The sequence below is a fragment of the Vidua chalybeata genome, chromosome 11 (genome assembly GCF_026979565.1).
Source record: "Vidua chalybeata isolate OUT-0048 chromosome 11, bVidCha1 merged haplotype, whole genome shotgun sequence".
In the NCBI taxonomy this organism is placed as follows: Eukaryota; Metazoa; Chordata; class Aves; order Passeriformes; family Viduidae; genus Vidua; species Vidua chalybeata.
The window spans coordinates 18,193,852-18,213,844 of record NC_071540.1 but is presented as its reverse complement, the minus strand read 5'-3'; the positions used below and the strand labels follow the sequence as shown (position 1 = coordinate 18,213,844).

General features: G+C 48.1%; 1 protein-coding gene across 1 annotated transcript; it reads left to right on the top strand.

Moving 5' to 3' along the window:
* Window positions 1-29: 29 nt before the first annotated feature.
* On the top strand, window positions 30-19,777 carry COTL1 (coactosin like F-actin binding protein 1). The gene is made up of 4 exons (XM_053952895.1): window positions 30-209; window positions 578-660; window positions 10,398-10,555; window positions 18,506-19,777. Exons 1-4 carry the CDS (start codon window positions 133-135, stop codon window positions 18,614-18,616), a joined length of 429 nt encoding a protein of 142 aa, XP_053808870.1. The 5' UTR covers window positions 30-132; the 3' UTR covers window positions 18,617-19,777.
* Window positions 19,778-19,993: the final 216 nt, after the last annotated feature.

Genomic DNA, 19,993 nt, shown 5'->3' with positions numbered 1-19,993 from the left:
GGCGGGGGCGGGACGGCCGCGGTTCGCGGGGCTCGGCTCGGCTCGGCTCGCTCAGCGCGGTGCGGCAGCAGCGGCGGCCGCGGCCCCCCCAGCTCCGCGCCGCTCCGCGCTGCCCCCCTCCCCTTCGCCCCCATGGCCACCAAAATCGACAAGGAGGCGTGCAGGGAGGCGTACAACCTCGTCAGGGACGATGCCACCGAGGTGAACTGGTAGGTGACCCCCTGGCATCCCCCCGGACGGGCAGCGGTGCGCTGGGGGTCCCCGGCCTCTCTCCCCGCTCCCCAAAGGGTAACTTCTATAGACCTTGCCCCCTTCTCCTCTTCCCCTTTTCCTAAAGGGTGGGTTTTTCACAACCTATTCTTCCCCATCTCCTCCTTTCCCTTCCTAAAGACTGTGACTGTTCAATGTATTCTTCGCCTTCCCTTCCCCAATTAAAACGGTGACTTTTAAATGTGTTAGTTATGTGTTAAAAGGGTGACCCCCATAAAAGGGTGACTGTTAAATGCGTTCCCCTTTCCCCCATCCGGAAAGGTGACTTTTAACTGTATTATTCCCCTTGTCTTTTCCCTCCCCGAAGGGTGACGTTTAAGTACAATGGCTCTACAATCGTCCCTGGAGACCAAGGGGTAGACTACGAAGCCTTTAAGAGGAAGTGCACAGGTAAGCTCCGTCTCCGTTGCTTTGGCCCCTTTCCGCCCTTCCTGCTGCCCGGGACGAGGGGGAAAGGACGGGAGGAAACTTGGGGGAGCTGGGATTAGTGCTGCTGCTTCCCCGTGCCCGCCCTGTCCTGCGGGATCGCGTTTCCAGCTCCACAGAGTGCGACTCCCCCCAGTCCATAGTCCAGCGGCTCCTTTGTCTCACCCTTAGACTTCACGTCCTTTGGGCTCTTTCTCCCCTCTTTGCACAATCTTTTCGCTGCTTCTCGGTTATAAACCAGATAAAACGCGTGATAAGCAACGGCCGCCTTGTTTGGCAATGCAATTTCAGAGCAAAGCCGACTCGGCTGCCGTGGCTGGAAAGATGCGGTCGTACAGATCGTTGAGAATGAAATACTCATGAAATCCTTCTGAACATCACAGCACTAAAGTGACTGCAGTTGGAAGGCTTGCTGGGATTTTTTAAGAGCACGAAAGCTGAGCGGAGGGTGCAAAGCTGGGCTCGAACAATACAGCGCTGCGAACAATCCCAGATGTGGCGTTGCACAACCGCAACTGTTGCGGCTCCAGGTTTAAACGTGGCAGCTCGTTGTTGAGCTGCCGGCTGTGGAACATTCAGGGCAGGAACAAAGCCTGGGGAAAAGGAAGATCAGTTCAGGAGTGTTTAACTGTGTCTGATCGTGACTTTTGATGAGTTTCACAAAAGCGGGTTTTGATTTTTATCTCAGTTTTAATCAGTTTTCCTCCTATCTTGGCTGCTAGTTAACAATGTCACCAAGCGAGGTGAGATACGGAGTATTTTTTACTAATACTGGATTGTAACAAAGTCTCACTCACTCAGCCAGTTACTGTACAATCGAGTGCTGTGATCCACCTGTATTTTCAGAATTCTGTGTCTGAACTGTGGAGGAATTGTGTTGAGCAGTCTCTGCCTTCTCAAGGTGGGGCAGTTCATGGGGACACCGTGGGGCTGGGAGTCCCAGGGTTTGGCTGTGCCTTATTGAGTGGAAGGGGAGAACTCCCAGGAAAGTAACTGTGGGAGGGACAGCTCTGATCTGACAGGAGAAAAGTGTGTTTTAGTCCTTGGAAAGGAGCTATGAAATGAAGATTGTTTAGGCTACTCTGCTACGACGTTGGCAGTGGGGTCTCACTGAGGTTAATGCAGCTACTCGTTTCCAGCTGTTCCTGAGAACCTGCAGGGGAAATTCTCAGAACTAGGAAAGGTCCTGTTGCAGCTGGTGTCAGAAGAGCTGATCACTGCACTGCAGGAACTCCTTCCCACTCAACACCTTTTAGTGGGCAACAGAAGGGAGAAGCAATTACCTGGAACCCAGGGAATCCCGGGGCTCAGCACTTTGGAAGTTCATGGCAGTGGTTAATTGTTCCCTTGGGAGGTCAATGACTTCAGGATCTGAGTGCCACGTTCTTGTCTCCTCTCCTGGCCAATATAACTGAGCATCTCTGGTGCCTCCAGACACCTGAGGCTTGCAGGGGAGCCTTCCTCATTTATTTTCTCTCCTTGCCATTATACAGTCCCTGTCTTTCTTTTTGTCTGAGCTGATTTTCAATGCTTTTTCTGGATGGGAGCCCCTTGAGAACTTCCTCTCCTCCATTCTGTGGCAAAGGGAATCCTTTTCTGGAGTGGCTGAGCAGGCAGACGGGCTTTGGCAGAGCACAGGCAGGAGCTGGGTTGGGTAGGGTGAGGATGACAAGTAGTGGAAGCACACACTGCACGCTGGAGTGTGGCCACATCTGTGTTCTTTACAGGGCTTAGAAACAGGGTGCTCAAACCAAGCTGGCCCCAAGACAGAAAAAAAAGGAAATTTCCCATCTTTTAGAAATAAGCTCAGCAAGGAAAGAGTTAAATATAGGACACTTGTGGGATGGGCTGTGGCCTCTTGTTAGCCTTTAATGGGGAGCTAAATCCCGTAGAGCTGCTCCATTGCTCCCTTTCCCTGTTCCTTCTTTCCCTTTCCCTTGGCATGCACCTGCTGAGGGCTGTTCCCTGGCAGACCAGGGCCAAGAAGTTGTCCTCAAACCCACCTCTGGAGCACAGCTGTTGGAGATTTAAAAAAAAGGCACATTGAGGTGCCTGGTCCTTGGCTGAGAGATGAAAAGGATCTTCCTCCACCCACGAATTTCAGTGCTGCAGTTGGGGAAGGAAGAGATGCAAGTTTTGGAGCCTCCATCTGTGCAGCAAACCTTCACCTGGCCCGCTAGACATAGTCAGGAATCAAACCTTGTGCCAGCAGTGAAGTTGGAGCTTTCCTTCCCATCTGGAAGAAAGTAGAGTTGGTTGGAATATTTCTACTGCAACAAAGTCAGTAAAAAAAGAGTAGCAAGGGATGGGAAAAGCTGTTGAATATTATTTCTTCTTGTTGCTACATCTCTTTCCTTTTGGTCTCTTCCATCCCCTTTTACATTTTATTGGAGGGGAGAAGAGCTGCTATCAATGCAAACAGCTTCAGAAAATGTGACTAAAATTTTTAAAAACCTTGGTAGCAGAACAAACTCCTTTGTTTTGAATTCCTGTTGTGTGAGAAACACTGCCCCAAAAGCCACAAAGTGCTGCAGCTGCCTCTGGTAGAAGCTGAGCATCATTTGGTGGTTGGAGGTGAGAGCAGGAGCTGGGATTGCAAATCTCAGCGTGCAAAGAGTCACCATCAGAGCTCGCTCTGCTCCACTTTCTGCAGCAGCTATTTCTGAGCTGCAAACATCCCAGTCCCTGCTTTCTTTAAGAACCATTCTTATGAAAAGCACCTTGGTACACACTGCTCCCCTGCTGGGCACTGGGCAGGGTCACTGTGTGCTGGTTCCTGTGGCTCTGGGACCAGGAGGGGCTTTTGTACCGGTTTGGAATCTCTTTGCCTGTGGTGGATGTCCTGCCTTGTGCAGTGATACATGTCAGGGGGCTGGAAGGGGCTGTTGCAACAGCTCCTATTTTTGCTTTTTCCCCCCCCATCCATAATCCTTTCCATGCCCATCACTGCCTCTGCAAACCTCCTTGGGGAACCAGCGTGGCTGGGGACAAAGGGAAAGGAGAGAAACTGAAATTGCTTCTTTTAGAGGAAGTAGCACTTGAGTGAGGCTGTGTCAGAATCCAGCTCTGCACACCTCCAGCCCCGCTCTGGGGCTGCTGGGGGAGCACACGTGACACAGGTGCTGAGCTGGGGCAGGGAGGCCAGGAGCTGCTGCTGGCCCTGCTTTGGGTTCTTTCCTCCTCTGCTGTACTCTCAGATACACATCCCACATCAGACCTGCATCTTACACATCAGTCCCCCATCAGACCTGCATCTTACAGATCCTGCCCTGGGGGCCTTTTCTTCCTTACATCTTCACTAAGCTCTGTGTAGGAACAGAAAGGTTGAACAAACAGCATCGTTAAACTATCAGATTTTCCCATCCCCGTTTGGGGACAGCAGTTGCCACTCCTAGAGGAAGGAAACATGGAAAGAAGAGCTCCTTCAGTGCCCTTTTGTTCAGGGTCCTGAGGTGATGCTGCAAACACAGCCTGACCCTGAACTTTTGCGTGTCAGTCGTTGTCATGCCGTCCCTGCCAAGGTCTGTTTGTCTCAGACAACTCAAACACTGCCTGGGAAGCAGCAGCCCCTGCTTTAGAGCCAGGCATTCATCTTCTCTGGCCTCCAAAGGGCAGCCCCTCGTGTGTGGGCACCTCTGTTCCAGCCTGTCCCAAAGGAAAGCCAAGGAGGCTGGTTTAAGGCACATCCTTGGGTGACTCGGAGGTGGCTGCTGGGGGCTCTTCCTCTGGCAGTCCTGCCTAATGGCCAATGTCCTGCCTGTGCTGGCCCTGCTCTGACCCACAGAGTCTGGAGACCAAAGCTGAGGGCACTCACTGTGTCAGGGTCATTGAACACTCCGTGTAGACACCCCCTGTGTCTTCTGCCTGAGAACTGTTTTGCTTGGGCTTAACAGCACAGATTAGCTCTGCATTAAACAAGGACTTGATTCAAGGCTTCTGATCCACTTTACTTCCCAGTTCCAGCTCTTGCCTCTGCAGATGGCCTGGCTCCAGAGGAAGCATTAATTTGTTGGTTAGGACTATGTGCCATCAGTACACTTTGAGAAAAAGCAGCTGAGCTGGTGCATTTGAAGCCAGAAAGAGATAAGAGTTGAAGGTTATTGTATGGAAGCATGTGACAGCTCTTAGGATTTTTTTTTTAATGTTTTTAATTTCAAAGTCTTTTAACTGGGCTGGTGATGCTGTTGCTGAGAAGAGTGGGATGAGTTACAAGTGAAATGACATCCTGTGAAACTTTTGTGTTTGTCTGTTGTACCTGGACATTGCCTCAGTGTCTGTATTATGAAGCAGCAGAGCATTACATTGGCTCTGTCTGTGGTTTAATTTCTTTTTTTTTTAGTGTGCATTCTACCATTAAAAAAATGGAGTGGTCAGAAGGTTGGATTTCCCCCCACCTCCCCCCCATGCCATATGTGAACAGCTGTTTTCAATGCATCTCTGACAAAAGAAATAATGAGCCTTTTATTTGGAAAGCCTCAGAGCAGATAAATAATTGCAATGACAGCATGAAATGGGATAGTTATTCATGTGTCTGAAAAGATCAGCCCAAAACCACACTGGGTATTCAGCAGCAGGAAGAACAGAAAATCTTTGGAAGAACAGAAAATAAATACCCTATAAAATCATTTGGGGTTGACATAAAATATTAGAAATATAATTGGCTCCTAATAAAAATACAAGGTTTTTGGAGTTTAGATCAATTGTCCCAGAAAGCCTGAGCTGCACATTAAAGACGCAGGAGCTGTGAGTTGAGAGATCACCAAGGTTACGTTGGCACCTGAGGTTGTAGGAAAGATTTGTAAAAACACATGAGGACATATAATGAGATAGGTGCTTATCTGCATTTGGCTGCATCTTAAGTTGCTAAAATGGGCCTTGTAAATCAATCTCCTACTGCTTTTGTTTCTCCTCTTCAGTGTTCATCTCTCCTGCTTTCCCTTACTGGCTATTTAAAGGAAGACCTGGGGCCACGGGTGGCTTATGGAATTTGTCACGCTGCCCCTGTGCCCTCCCTGGCTGTGTGGACCTGCTCTTGGCAGGGTCACAGCGATCTCCTGGCTGCCAGCTGCAGCCCAGGCTTAGCCTGGCCCTGCTGTGGACAGGGTGTGGGTTTAGGGAATATTCTCACTGATTTTTGTGGCAGTAACTCATCAGGTCAAGGCCTGCAGTGATGGCAACTCTTGGTTTTGTGGTAACTCTTGGTAACTCTTTGGCTTTGTGATGGTAACTGATGGTAACTCTTTGGTTTTGTGGTAACTCTTGGTAACTCTTTGGCTTTGTGATGTTTAATGAAAATGTCGTGGCTGTGGGTCTGCCTTTGCCAATTCCTGGTGGGAAAGAAGAGCTTTGTACCTTTTGCCTGCCCTTTGGTTTGGGGCCTGCCTGGCCCTTCTGGCCAGCCAACAGCACCATTCCTTCCTTCAGGGAAGAGCTGGGTCCCCTTTTGCTCCCACTCTGCCCTCAGTATCCACCCAGGTCAGGAGAGGAGCCATGACTGTCACTGGGCTAGCAGCACTCCCCTGGTGGCTTCACTGGAGCAGAGAAGCCACTGTGGGGTCATTTTCCCCGTGCACTTGTGTCCCTGCACTCCCATCGGCCACCCCGAGTCACCTGGAGAAGGTTTGGTGCCCCAGCAAAGCCCTGTGGTGGCTCTGGGGTCGGACACGTCTGAGATGACTGAATGAACTCGTTGGGGTGGAGCAAGGCAGCCCTGCACGAGATCTGTGGGCTTAGTGCAGGGTTTAAGAGGAAAAAACAGTGTAGGAAGAAGTAAGGGACGTTTCTGTCTGCACTTGCAGCCACGTGACCACGGGGCTGACTGAAGAGGTGGAAAATTGACAAATTAATCTAAAATTAATCCAATTGAAGCAAACAAATTAAATCTTCACGGAACCTGTCATGCGCTGCAGTAATCCACGTTGGACAGAAGACAACAGCAGGTCGGTCCATCACCTGCCTTGCTGCCTGTGACCTTGATTCAGCAGGCAGGTGAAGCTGGGAGCAGTGTTTTTATCGTGGCACATCTCTGGCTTGGCCATTCACAGCCCTCAGCTCGAGAACCGTGATGGTTTGGCAGTGTGCTCCTTTCCTGCAGCTATTATCTTTTACTGATGACTCACTGCATTTTAATCTAATGGGGAATTTTTCAGTACAGCTGAAACAAAGCACTTGAGTGGATGTAGAAAAAGAGAAGGATACCATGAAGGAAATCTCTGTAGTTTGGCATCAGGCTTTGTTGACAGCCAAGGGCAGCTTAATCAGAATATTTGGAAAATCCTGCCTTAGTGATAAATAAAGAGTTTGGAGAGAAACACCAAGTGATGCTCGTTAAGGCATTCATATTGCTGCTCATTGTTTGTCCAACCATTGTGAAGGGAGTCGTGCTATTAATTGAATTAACATTGTTAATTTCTGCTGTTTGGATCCTGTGCGATCTCAAATAAAGCTGCTATTTCCGTTCTCCCCAGATCAGTTATTCACTTCTGTCTGCCCTGAAATTCATGCCTCAGTGGCTGGGAAGGGGGTGGCACAGCACAAGGCAGGATTTCCTCTTTCCGGGGAGATCTGTGCTGTCTCTCTCTGATTTGTTCTGCTCCCCTCACTCTCAGCAAATTCCTAAAACCACCGTGAGCGCTTTTGTGTGAGAAGGGGGTGATGGATGTTAATGCCCTGAGATTTCTCGGGGAGTTGGCACTGATGGCACTGATGACTTCCAGCGCGGGGAGTTGATGTGGCAGGGTAGAACTGATTAACCGTGAAAGAGGAAATCTGGGAGTAGGGAAGAACTTGCATTTTGATCCCCTTATCACTCCGAACACGCTCCAGACTAATTGTGAAATTCAGCCGCTTCTGCTCGGGGATTTTGACCTGCACTTGGAGAGGATTATACCCAGCCTGAGCTAGCGCTAAAAAACCTCTCCATCCGTCCCTGATGCCCTTTTAGGAACTGAGACATGTTAATTGCTCAGGGCTCCAATTCACATTCCCTCTCGCTTTGTGTGCAGCGCGATTCACACCCGGCACGGCGAGTTAAGGCATCACGTTTGTGCTAAATATCCTGGGCTGAAGGCTATGGCAGCTGAAGAAACCTGCTCTGCCTCCAGTAGGGACATGAACTCCGTGGGGAGACAGGAGGAGACAGGACCCAGCTGGGGTGTGACCCCTTCAAGCCCCCACAAGTGAAGCAGCCCCAGGAAAAGTCTGCCCAAGAGGTGACTCAGAGCCCCAGTCCAACCTCAGGTGCTCGTGGAACTTACTGGGACTGAACACGGTGGAGTAAGGGCTGTTCATGCTCAGGTGATCTCATGGATAAAAGCTGGAATTGCTGGATTTGGCTCTCTTTAGTGTCATGGAGCTGCTTTCAACCAGGATGGGCAAGCACTGAAAGTTCTGCTGAGAAGCAAATCCTACTGCTGCCAGCGAGCTGTGGGTTAATGTCAAATTGAAGTTATTCTGACAGAAAAGTTCATAGAATCCCAGAATGGTTTGTGCTGGAAGGGGCCGTAAAGATCATTTCTTTCCACCCCATCATAAGCAGGGACACCTTCCACTATCCCAGGTTGCTCCAAGCCCCATCCAACCTGGCCTTGGACACTTCCAGGCATGGGGCATCCCTGGAACTTCCTCTCTGTGCTGCTATGAAAAAGCACTGCTTTTTCACATTCATTTTCTTTTTTTCCATTATCTTTATTACAAAGGGGCACATTCCAGTGTCCACATTCTCTGTGGCAGCCTCTGTTAGAAGGGACAGGGATGGAAACCCACAGGCTCAAGGTGGGGACAGAGGGCTCCATGGGAAGGGCAGTGACACCAGGAGCTCCCAGCACTCCGTGGCATTAAAGAGCCTTCCAGGACTGCTCCCAGAGGAGCCACAGAACAGTTCTGAGCGTGGCCTCCTTTGCTGCCAGAGCTGGGGAAGCAAGGCTGGCTCCTGGATCTGTTAATTGTAACGTTAGGGGATTTGCTGTCTCGCTTCACCTTGGGTATTTCCTGGCTGTCGCTTCATTTATGGTTCTAATCAATCTTGGGAAGAGGATTTATTGTCAGAGCCAGCAGTTTCCATGTGCATTTCTTACACTCACCAGTAGCAGGGCAACTGAGAGAGAAGTTTTGTTTGCCTGCATTGTTGATACACAACTTTTTCTCTCCTTCCAAAGATCCATCTGGATTTTTCCTCTGAATAAGATCTTTCTTTTTGTTTCTATTTTGAAATCTTCAGAGGAGTTTGTTTTGAACATTGTACTGGCTCACACACCCCCCTACATCCATTTTCCAGTTTGCCCAGTATTACTCAGTCAGTGACAAAAAACAAAACAAAACAAAAAAAAACAGAGAGAACAAAACAGGGACAGCAGAGGTAGATTTTTGCAGACTTAAAAAAGTCTTCCCTTTTAACAAGGAGAATTTGTCTTTGTGAACACTTTGGCAAATCAAAGTGTTAGAGAAGCTCTGAGATATGTTACCTTGCAGAGAACATCCCAATTTTTTTTAACATTGATTTCTAGCAGCTTATTTTCTGGGGATGAGCAATTTAAAGCTGCTTCTCCCCTGTCTCCAGAGCTCTTGGGGCTGTCCTGGCTGCTCACGGAGCGTGCTGGGGATGTTGGCAGTCATTCCTACACCTGGAGCCTAGAGCCTAGAGCCTGGAGCCTATACATTTTCACCTGGCAATTAGTCAACCCAGCAAATCCTTCTAAGGCATGTTGAACTGGTCACAAGTGTGCCAGGATTACCAGGAGTCTCCTCAAGCAGCAGGTTTGTTCTTCTGGTTTGAGTCACCTCCTCTAAAAGGCCTCGAGCGACCTCTGAGAGACGACGAAGCCATGATTAGGAATATTCCACAATTGCACAAGTGTCCATCTGCTCTGCTTTCTGCCACTCCTGGTGGAAGGCTCCAGCATCCCTTGGAGCCTGGGGATGCAGGGGGATGGTGCTCCTGATCAGGAAGGCTTCCAACTGCCTGGCTCCATGAGTCATCAGGAGATGGAGGAAGGAGCTCTTTGAGATAACAGTCTGCAAGGTTGTCACACATATGGCCAGGCTAAATTAGTCTGGTGTGATGTAGCACAAACCAGCTGTGAAACAAGAATCAGCACAGCTCTGAAGTCCAGGACTTTTCCCTCCAGGGATTTGGAAGGAATAGAAAAACACACCTGGGCAAGCAATTGCAGATTTTTCTTTTCCTCCTTCTTCTCCCCTCCTTCTTGTAAACTCATACTGCAAGTGAGCCAGAAATGGATGGAAGGAGGGAGAAAGATCACACTTGCACAATGGCCAGTTTCTGGTAATGTTATAAAATGTGACCCTAATCCTGCTATTCTGTAAGAAGGAGACACGAGGATATCACTTTCTTCCCTTCTCCACCAGACCTGCAGATGAATCATTTGGCTGCATGGTTAGCTCTGTGCTCTTGACCTGCCTGCTGACTGTATTTGAGCCATTTCCACTGTGATGTGGGGTGTCCAGCACAGCCAGTTTCCTCCCAGTAACTCAGAGAACCCAGAAGAGGCAGAGCCAACACGGGCAAAGCACACCTTGCAAGCACAGGGCATATGAGCAGAGCCCTGATTCCCAAATGCTGGCACTGAATCACGGGATCAGTGCCTTGCCTTGGTGTTTGAGAGCAGCAGGCTCACCCTGGAGAAGGGGAAGGCAGGGATGTTGCTGGTTTTAATCTCTTTGTCCCTTTTCTGCCTCCGCAGACGATGTGCGATTGTTCGGCTTTGTCCGATTCACCACCGGCGATGCCATGAGCAAGAGAGTCAAGTTTGCCCTCATCACCTGGATTGGAGAGGATGTCAGTGGCCTGCAGAGAGCCAAAACTGGGACTGACAAGACCCTGGTCAAGGAAGTAGTACAGGTAACCTCCTCCTTCTGCTTCTAACCACCAGCTCCCATCGCTGTTTTCTGTACCAACACCAGCAGGAGGGAGAGAGAGGGAAGGATTGGCTCATCCTCCAACTTGGGAGTTAATCCTTTAAAAAGAAGACAGTTTCCTATTGCCTGTCTTCCTCCTAGGAAGGCTTAACATCTGCCCTTTGAGCACTCAGGCATAAAGAAGCACCTTTTGAGCTTAAGGCTGCCTTAGCTATTTCATGAGGAGGGAATTTATGCACTCCCCTCCTTGTCACCACTGAGATGTCTCCCATCCCCTTCCTTGATATGGAAATAATTCACTGTTGAATGATCATGAGCAGCATGAAGTTAAGCAGGTAAAATTAAACAGGAAAACCCACACCCTTGTTTAAACTTCTCCAGAGGCCTTTTGCCTTTGCACAGTGAATTTGTGGAGCTAATCACCCAAAGTCTGAAGTCCCTATGGTACCAATTAACTAACGGCTCTTAATGGCTAACTAGATGTGAACAGGCTTTGTTTGGCCTTGGGTGTAGCAGGGGAAAGAGAAATGTGCTCAGTCCAAGTGAGAACAAACAACAGGCAGGAGAGAAGTGACTCGTGAGAGGCTGCACAGAGCCACAGCTGAGACCTGGCTGTGATGGAGAGGATGCTGATGTTTGGAATGTTTCTTCTGGAGAAGTATTTAAAGCAAGATTAGCTCTTCCAACAAAACATAGAACCAGCTCGCCAGAGCCTGCGAAATGGTTTTGTTTATGCTCATGGAGAATAGGCTGATGATTAAATTAATCTCCCTCAATAACTGAGCTCTTGCCAGTGTAAAATCTCCCAAGAGGACACTGTGAAGGGTGAGAATGAAGCCCCCCTCAACTCTTTGGTAGTTTATATGATACAGAAGATTACATTTAGATAAGAAGAATGAAGAAGGTAATACATTCCTGTCCTTCCAGAAGATAAACTCTGGTGCTAAATGTTTTCAGAATGACGACTCAGAGGGGCCTGTTCTCCAAAGAAACTTCCAGAATGACACCTGAGAGATAGGAAAGCAAGTTTCTGCTCATGGGAAGCAGCTGGAACTGCGTAATTGTAGCCGAAGATGAAATTATAGAGTACTAATGAATGACTCTCATATGAGTCACTAAGCCCAAGATTTTCTTAAAAATCTGTTTAGACAATGTATTCCTGTTGAGTTGAATAGCATTCCTGAGCACTGTGCTCAGATCTGTCCCTAGGTCTGTTACATATAATTTGCAATTTCACTTGTTTCATCTTTGATTAGTAGTCTGTAGAAGTTAATAATCTGGTGGAGCATTACCCATTCTTGGCTGTTACTTAAAAGCTTTCTTTTTCTAATTAGTCTATACTAAAATATAAAAACAATACAACTGGTGCTCAATACACTTCTACTGAGCAACCTTGCCTATAAACCCCTGCAAAGCATTTCTGAATGTCACAGCAATGGTGATCTCCTGTCCAGAAGAAATTATCTTGACAAGTATTTTGAATAGTTCTTTATATGCAACTGAATCTCTCTGAGTGCAGTGAGATAAAAGCAGAACTATTTTCTTCTTTTTACGCCTGTGACCTTGCAGATAATCTGTCAAAATAAACAAGAACAAGAAAGTCCAACTGAAATTTAATGGAGGGAGTTTATCCCAGAGCTATTTCACTCTTAGTAGTTCCCTTTGACCTTCAGGTATATTCTCAGTGTTCCATTTTTTACAGAGATTATTTGAGATGTGAGTTATCCATAGAAAAATACACTTAGGTTTTTGTTTTTTTTTTTTTTTTCTGTAATGGTGAACTACAAATCTGAGTCAGTGTTGGTTCATCATTTGGAAAAAGCAGTGCCCTAAGGTGGGAGTCTTTTGGTCTGCAAACCCTGAATGGGTGCAGGTGCACTTGGGCCCACAGGTGCACTCAGCCCGTGGAAGGGTGGCACAAGGAGCCTTTTTGTACAGTTTTGATCTGCACAAGGGACAGCTTGGGATTCCAGAAGAGCAGCTCTTCACTCTGAGAAGCCCTCAGCAAAACCTGAAGGGCTCTCACAATCTTGTACTATTTGCCAAAGCACCTGTGGGTCTTTAGTTAAGACCCAAGTGTGAGGGGATTCCTGTGAGGGGATTCCACAGGGATATCCTGTGCTGTATTGATGAGCTGGGGCTGAGCTCTGCTCAGGGCTGAGCAAACACCAATAAATGTTGCTGTTCTGTGAGTCAAAGTGAAAGCCAGTCAGCTCAGGCACCTCCTGCCAGCACAGCCCAGCTCTGGGATGAAGAGAATCCTGCCCAGGGATGGGTAATGGGCTCCCAGAAGTGCCTGCCATGAGGAAAACACAAGGGACATGAACTGCTGAGGAGTGGATTATGGGCTGTGAACAGAGGGATGAAACGTTACAAAGCAGAGGTGGGAACTGGGTTGCCCTGGCTTTTGTGTTCCTCCCTTGGAAGGAGAAGCAGGTGCTGTGAAATCCGTGGGGAGGTGGCTCTGGAAGCAGTGCTGATAGTGAGTGCAGGAGGTTGCCAGAAAACCTCTCAGGAAGAAAGGACAATTGATTTTTAGCTGTAATAACTGTAAAATGACAGGCATGGATCTCATCTGCTACAAATAGCTGTAGCTCTTCTGATCTGTGCCAGATGAGAGCCAGGTCTTCTGGCCCTACTTGGCCCTATGCTTATTAGCTCTGTAATGTTGTTGGAAAATGGGTTTTGAGTTTATTGTATTTCTTTTGGATTGTAGAAAGATCCATTTAAGGAACTATCAGGAGCTTTTTTTATTTCCCCACAGCCATTTATTTTTCCATAACTCAGCTAGAAATCTTGGCTCCAGCCTGCAGCCTGGTCCAAGCAGCTCAGCTGGGAGCAGATTAGAAGTAAGGCCAGGATGGGGAACAAGTATTTATCTGTATCTTCTCAAGGGTCTAGCTAAGTCCTACTGCGTGAGACAGGGAGCAGGGGGATGCACAATCCCACCTTCTATCCACTGGCCTTCTCTCCATGCCAAGGACTAATGGGGGAAGAAGTGGCACAGAATTTCCCATTGCAGGCGGCTGCTTAAGATGTCTGGGAGAATTTCTGGGACAGAGTCTAAACCTACCCCTAGAACAATCTAAACAACTGGGAACTTCATGGAGCAGTGACTTCTGCAAGGCTGCATCCATTTGGCAGCAGCAGCAGCAGCTGTGTGTCACCTTGTGCACGGGGTGACCTGGCAGATGTGTACAGAGAGCCACCCCCCAGCACTGGTGTCCCCTGCAAGCTGCACTTTGGTCACCAGACCCCACAGGCACAGGGGTTGTGGCACTGGGAGTGGCAGCCGGTGCTGCAATGGGGTGGTTTTGATGTAAACACCAAAGAAATGGAGACAGGACTTGGTTTCCCTCTGAGTGTTCCTTCCTCTCTGTGAACTCTCGTCCCTTCATGACTGCATTTCCTACCAGGAGATTTTAACTCTTCCTTAGGCACCTTTGGGGTCTTTTTCCTGACAGGGCTGAATTCATGTCCTGCAGGACTTTCCCAGCAAAGGGACTGCTCAATCTTTGCCAGTTTGTCAGATTTTCCATGGATTTTGACTCTTTTCTGTTTTCATCAGCACTCCTTCCCCCACATAGTCATGTGCTCTGTTATTTTCCTAATTCATATTCAGGGTAAAACAGCTCTGTTTCTGTGAGCAAATATTCGAGGCATTTTATTCATCATTATTTTTGGTGAGGAATTCATCTGGTTTTCGTGATGTCAACAGCTCTGCTGGGTTCCTGTTTTGCAGCTGACACCCAGATCTTTTTTTTGCTCACCTTTCCCTTTTCCTCTGGATTTCGCACTGCACTGGTGATGGTGTCCCATGAGGGAGCACCCACTGATGGGGGCCCTGTCCCTGCTCTTGGGCTCAAACAGAATTCCCTCTATGTGCTTTGGTTTTCTCATATCAGTACAGAGTCCTGACCAGAAGATGAAATAGCTAAATTAAATCAGAAGTAAATTTAATAGCTTTGTTAGAGGCACTCAGGAAATCAAACTCCCAGGGAACAGCTATGTCACAGTGGCTTTGAGAGTTACTCATGAGGGTGAGTGAGATCCTGCTGCGAAGGCAAACAAAATTCTCCTTTTGGACTGTTTTTCCTGTTCTGGCTTACTGTAATGACCATACCAAATGGATATGGATTTACAAGAACTCCTATTCTAGAGTAGAGGGTCAGAATCAGCAGCTTCTCATTTGCCTGTGTCTGACACACAGACTTGTGACTCTTCCAGTGGGATGAAGCACAGCAGGGAGAATTTGCAGAGCAGCTGAAATGCAGCTCCCATGGCTGAGACAAGTGTTTGCCAGAGGTTTGGACTGGCTTCTCTCAGTGTCTGGAACGGGTCCATGTAAAATTGGCAGGAGTAGATTTGAAGAGAGGGATTTTGCTGAGCTTGGAGTCTGACAGCTGAGTGCAGGAGCAGGTTTGCTGTAGGCCTGGGACTCAGACCGTGCTGGAAAAGAAACCTGGGAGATGTCATCTCCTCTGCACTGGGGATGAGGTGACCAGGGGGAGGGAGTGGTGACATTAAGCACAGTAGAACTGAGGATTCTGAACATCAGCAGAGGCTGCTCCAAGCCCCAGTAAAAATAAAATAAATAAAAAATAGCAAGAAGCTGCTCAGCTACCTGGCACCATCTGTAGCTGCTGAGAAGTGTCTGTAGACTATACAAGGATTTTACTCCTGGCTTCAGGCTTCCCAAGCTGGGATTTATAAGGGCCTCTGCAGACCTAGTTTGGTACAATATCTGCACCACACGGATTTTCCCTTGGGCAATATAGGGAAATTTTATGGCCCATATGCTAAACATATGGAAGAGGAAGAAAATCTACTCCACCCTTTTTTTTTCCCCCCTTTCAGTTGGCTGAAAGAGAAGGATTGAGCTTTCTGCACAAATTTCATGCTTCCCAGGGAGGGATGCAGGCTCCTTCTTTGCTCCTGCATGGTTGGAGCCCTTTCAGTCTGTGCCTGGTGTGGTTGGCACAGGGGATGGGATTCCAAAATTGTGACCCTCAGGCACAAAGAGGAGCTGGTGCCAGAAGGGTGCATTGGAGAACCAGCAGTGAACCTCAATATTTCTGTGTGCTGTTCACTGATTTGAGAGGCAAAGCAAAGAGACTGTGATCACTGTTGTGTTGTGAGAGTGATAAAGATAAATGGCATCATTGTTTTTGTTATCTGGAGGCTGCTGGTGACTGGGGTGAAGACAAAGGCTAGAATTCACTGGCAGGGCTTGCTGTGGTTGTAGAAAGCCTGGGGTTGGGGGGAGGAGAAGGGAAAAGGAAGTGGAGGATGCAAGATGAAGACACATGTCAGCAAATCAAGGGCCCAAGCATCAGAGTCATGCACTGTGCCTTAGGATTTGCACCCTGAACAAAGCTCAGCCCCAGAGAGCTCAGACAGTAAATTCAGAGTGATGAGGGAGGCTGTGGCTGGAGAAGGTCGAGCAGCATGCTAAAATCAGAAATTCCAAACTCACCAGAAGCATCTTCCCTCCTTAGGGCCAGGCTTGGGGAGACACCGTGGTGGGTTAGAGCTGGTGTGAGGAGCCAAGGAGGACCCTGAGAGAATGGAATAAAGCAGAGTTATTAATAGCAGTGACCCAGATTGCACTCTGAGGGTACAAATCTGACACAAGAGGTGTTCCAGTCAGCTAAGAGGATATCTGAGTGGCTGGGAGCAGAACCCATCTGGCCACTGCCAGGGGGATACTGTTCATTCCTTGCAAGGTGTCTTGGTGGTGCTGATGTGGAATGGTGGCTGATGCCCACAGATCATCACCCAGGAGTCATCTGGAGAAGTGTCTACTTGAGAAGGCATCTGAGTAATTATATTTACTTTGTGGCACATGTAATTAATTCTCCTCTGTTTGGGCATGAGAGCACTTGCAATTTCAATTTCAGAATCAGCTGGATTCTGCAAAGTGGGCATTGAAGAAAACCCTCCCCACACTTTTAAATACACTTTTCATGGAATCCCTCTCAGAAATGGTTTTATGGACCTGCCTCAGTTCTCACTAAAGCAGGGCAAAGACTTGCCCTGAAATCAGGTAGTCCTGAATAATCTGCTTCCCAAGGTGAGGAAAATTTGTTAAACCTGGCACCATAGAAAAGGAATTGAAAAGGCTCAGCTCAAAACTCACATAGGAACATCAAATAGCTGAAAATCCTGGGGTTCGTTTTAGTAAGAGCTGAGCTTTGCAGAGATGTCACCCTGGAGACCTGGAAGTAGGACACTCGTGAGCATGACTAAATCTGATGGTTTGGGCAGTTTGCCTCTTTATTCCCATCTCAAAAAAAAAAAAAAAAAAAAAGGATTTGTTTTTCTTTAAAAAGCAATGTCTTTCCCATTTTCCCTGGACTCTGCCAAGCCGTGGATGAGTGCCTGTGCTGTCCACGTGGCCAGAAAACCTGAGCATTGCAGGCAGTGGAGCAGGGCTGTTATTCCTGAGGACTTTGTGTGGCTGCCCATCAGCCAGAGCAGAGACAAGGCTCCCGAGCAGCTCTGAGGATTTCCTACAGTGTGAAACAGGATCAGCCACAGCTCAGAGGGGGGAGGAGGGAGCTGTTCTCCTCTCCTTTCCATTTCTCCCAGCACATGAAAGAGGTGCTGAGGCTCTTTCAAGCTGCATCCTCCTCCACCCCCTCCTTTACCCGACTCTGATCCCAAACTGAGACCCTTGAGACGCTGCCAAATAAAAAGCTCTGCCATGGCTTAGAGTCTGAAACCAATTAGAAGCCCCCCTTCCTGTTGTGCCAGGGCTGTGCCAGTGCCAGGGAGACCCACACAAGATGCCTGCTGCCCTCCCGAAGCGTTCCTTCCTTCTCCATCACCTTTTGGGGAACTCACTGCCCAGGGATTCGGGCATTGCAGATTTCCCGAGATGTCATGGCAAAGCTGTTGGGATTTTAATTCATATTTTTGGTGGAGTGCAGTGGATGCTTGTGTTTGTCATGTCTGTGGGGTGGGGGAAGGGAGACTCATGCAGTGTTCTCAGTTGTGGTTAGGAAGGGGAGGAAAATGCTAAAGCAAGCAGCAAACAGGCTGTTTGCTGAAATGGCTGTGCACACACATGGATGCCATGCCAGCCCTGCTGTGAGGCAGGAAGCACAGCCCCCAGCAAGGGAAAAAATCCCTGAGCTCTGACAAGAGCCCTAAAGGCACCCTGGGATCCCATTCTGCTCCCAGAAAGGTTTTCTGTGTTCCCAGCCTCACATCCCAGCACGCTGCCCGGGGCTTGCCCAGCTCCCAGGAGCTGCAGAGAGCTCTCAAGCAGGGGAAAGCTGCCCTGCAGCACACAAGTGCATTCATCCAGGAGGTCACTTGGGACACAAAGCACAGGGCACAGCCTGTGCACAGCCTGTCTGGGGCAGTGTCTGGCTGTGGCCAGGCTGTGTGTTGGAGGTGAGGGGAGGAGGCACTAAATCCATGGAAGGAGCTGTGTTTGCTCCTGTACCATCCCTGTGCTGCTCAGTCCTTCACAGGTGTGACATTGCAGCGTACTCTGGTGTGGTGCTGTTCTTTTTTTAGGAGAAGGGGCCCTAAAAAGGCCACAGAGAAGATTAGTGACTTGCCCAAGATTATGCTGAGGGTCAGTGGTGGTCAGGAGGTCAATAATTTTGAGTGTTTTAGCTCACATACTGCTTAGGGAACTTGACCTAACCTGGCCTGTGCATCCCCAGGAAGAGCTGCTGCACCCCTGCATTGGGTCTGCAGCCAGCGACTGTAGAAGTAGAAACATAACATTTTTCCAGGTAAAGTGTTGTGTTTTGCCTTCACTAGCCCTCTGTCTCATCCACAGCTTTCTATTTATCATCCCAGCCACAGGAGATCAGGGTATGCAGCTCAGACACCCAGGGAAGCTGGATAACACATCTTCATTCAGCTACTTAAAAATATCCTCCTTTGTTAACAGGTTTTTTTTTATCTCTTGCAGAACTTTGCCAAAGAATTTGTGATCAGTGACCACAAAGAGCTGGACGAGGATTACATCAAGAACGAGCTGAAGAAAGCAGGGGGGGCTAATTATGATGCACAGACTGAGTAAAGGCAGGAACCTCCTGGCACCATCACCTGGATCTCCAAGGGAGGGCAAAGGCACAACAAACTAACACACCTGACAGATGAGGCAACTGAACTCCCCAGCTTTCTGTGGCTGCACCTAAGAACTCCCTTTTTTTGCATACAGAGGACTTTTATTTTCCATCCTCTCTCATGAAACATTCCTCTCTGGGGCTCTGTTTTTCTTTTTTTCCCCTTTTTTTACTCCTAACTCTGTCCATGTTCTCGCACCTGTGGAATTTAGATTTGGCTCTGCTTTGGTCCTATTCAGCCCTGTGTTTGTAGAGGCTTGCCACTGTGTCCTTCTTCATGTCTGTGTGTTTTACTTGGGCTCAACCTGGTCTCTGAGGGAAGAAAGTTTTGGGGCAGTTCTGAACATCAATTACTTTAATTTCTGAAAAATTTGTTCTGACTGATATTCTTGGGAATAACATTATTTGCTGTTCTAGGCTCAGATCAGCTTGAGATGACTACCCTCAAACTTTGATTAAATCATCTAAGCAGAAATGCCCAGCTGAGATGTTATCTAACAGCTTAAACAACAAAGCCAACAAACAAAAAAATTTCTTTGACTCCTGATAAATGGGAATAAATTTGCCTTAAACATTGCTTGACAGTTGCTATGCTCTGTGCTGCATCTCTGTCCCTCCCTCTTAAAAATAAGATCCACCACAATCCTAAAGTGGGTTTTGTTGCTTTTTGGAGGTGTCACAGCACAGTAAACTGAGGGGCTTAGAAATGTCTGGACGCTTGGTCACTATTTTGTGTACGTTGGTCTCTGGGTTTGTATCTGACTTTGCTAATGCTGGGGCTCAGGAGGTGAAACTGAAATGCATAGATTTCCTTTTTCAATGATACCTGAAAAAAATAGCAGCCGCTGAATCCTTCCCTGCCCGTCCCCCCTGGTTATTCTGCAGTTAAACACGACATCTTCAGTTCCCTGGGGCCTTTGGCAGTGAACATCCTCCAGCTGGGACCAAGGGATGGAGCAGGGCAGCTCCTGTTTGTTTCTGGGGGCTTCTTTGTATGGCTTTTGTTTTTCCATCCAGGGTAACTGTCCCCAGAATTACATGTTGGGAGGGACTGTGGGGCTTGGGAGTCATCGCTATAAATCCATTACAGAAATAAATGTTTTTTAAGAACAGTTCTCAGCGACTCTGTTGTTCTTTTACCTTCCCTGCAACAAGCCTGTATTTAGGAAGTTTCTTAATCCTTGGTGTGAAGCTTTGAGCTCCTGCAATCTTGGGGCTATTAGGAGAATTAAAGAGTGGCTTAGATGTAAAATGATCCCAGTGCCTGCAGCCCTTGTCTGCTCATCTCTGCTCTGAGAGGCAGAGGTGACCACAGTGCACCTGACACACTT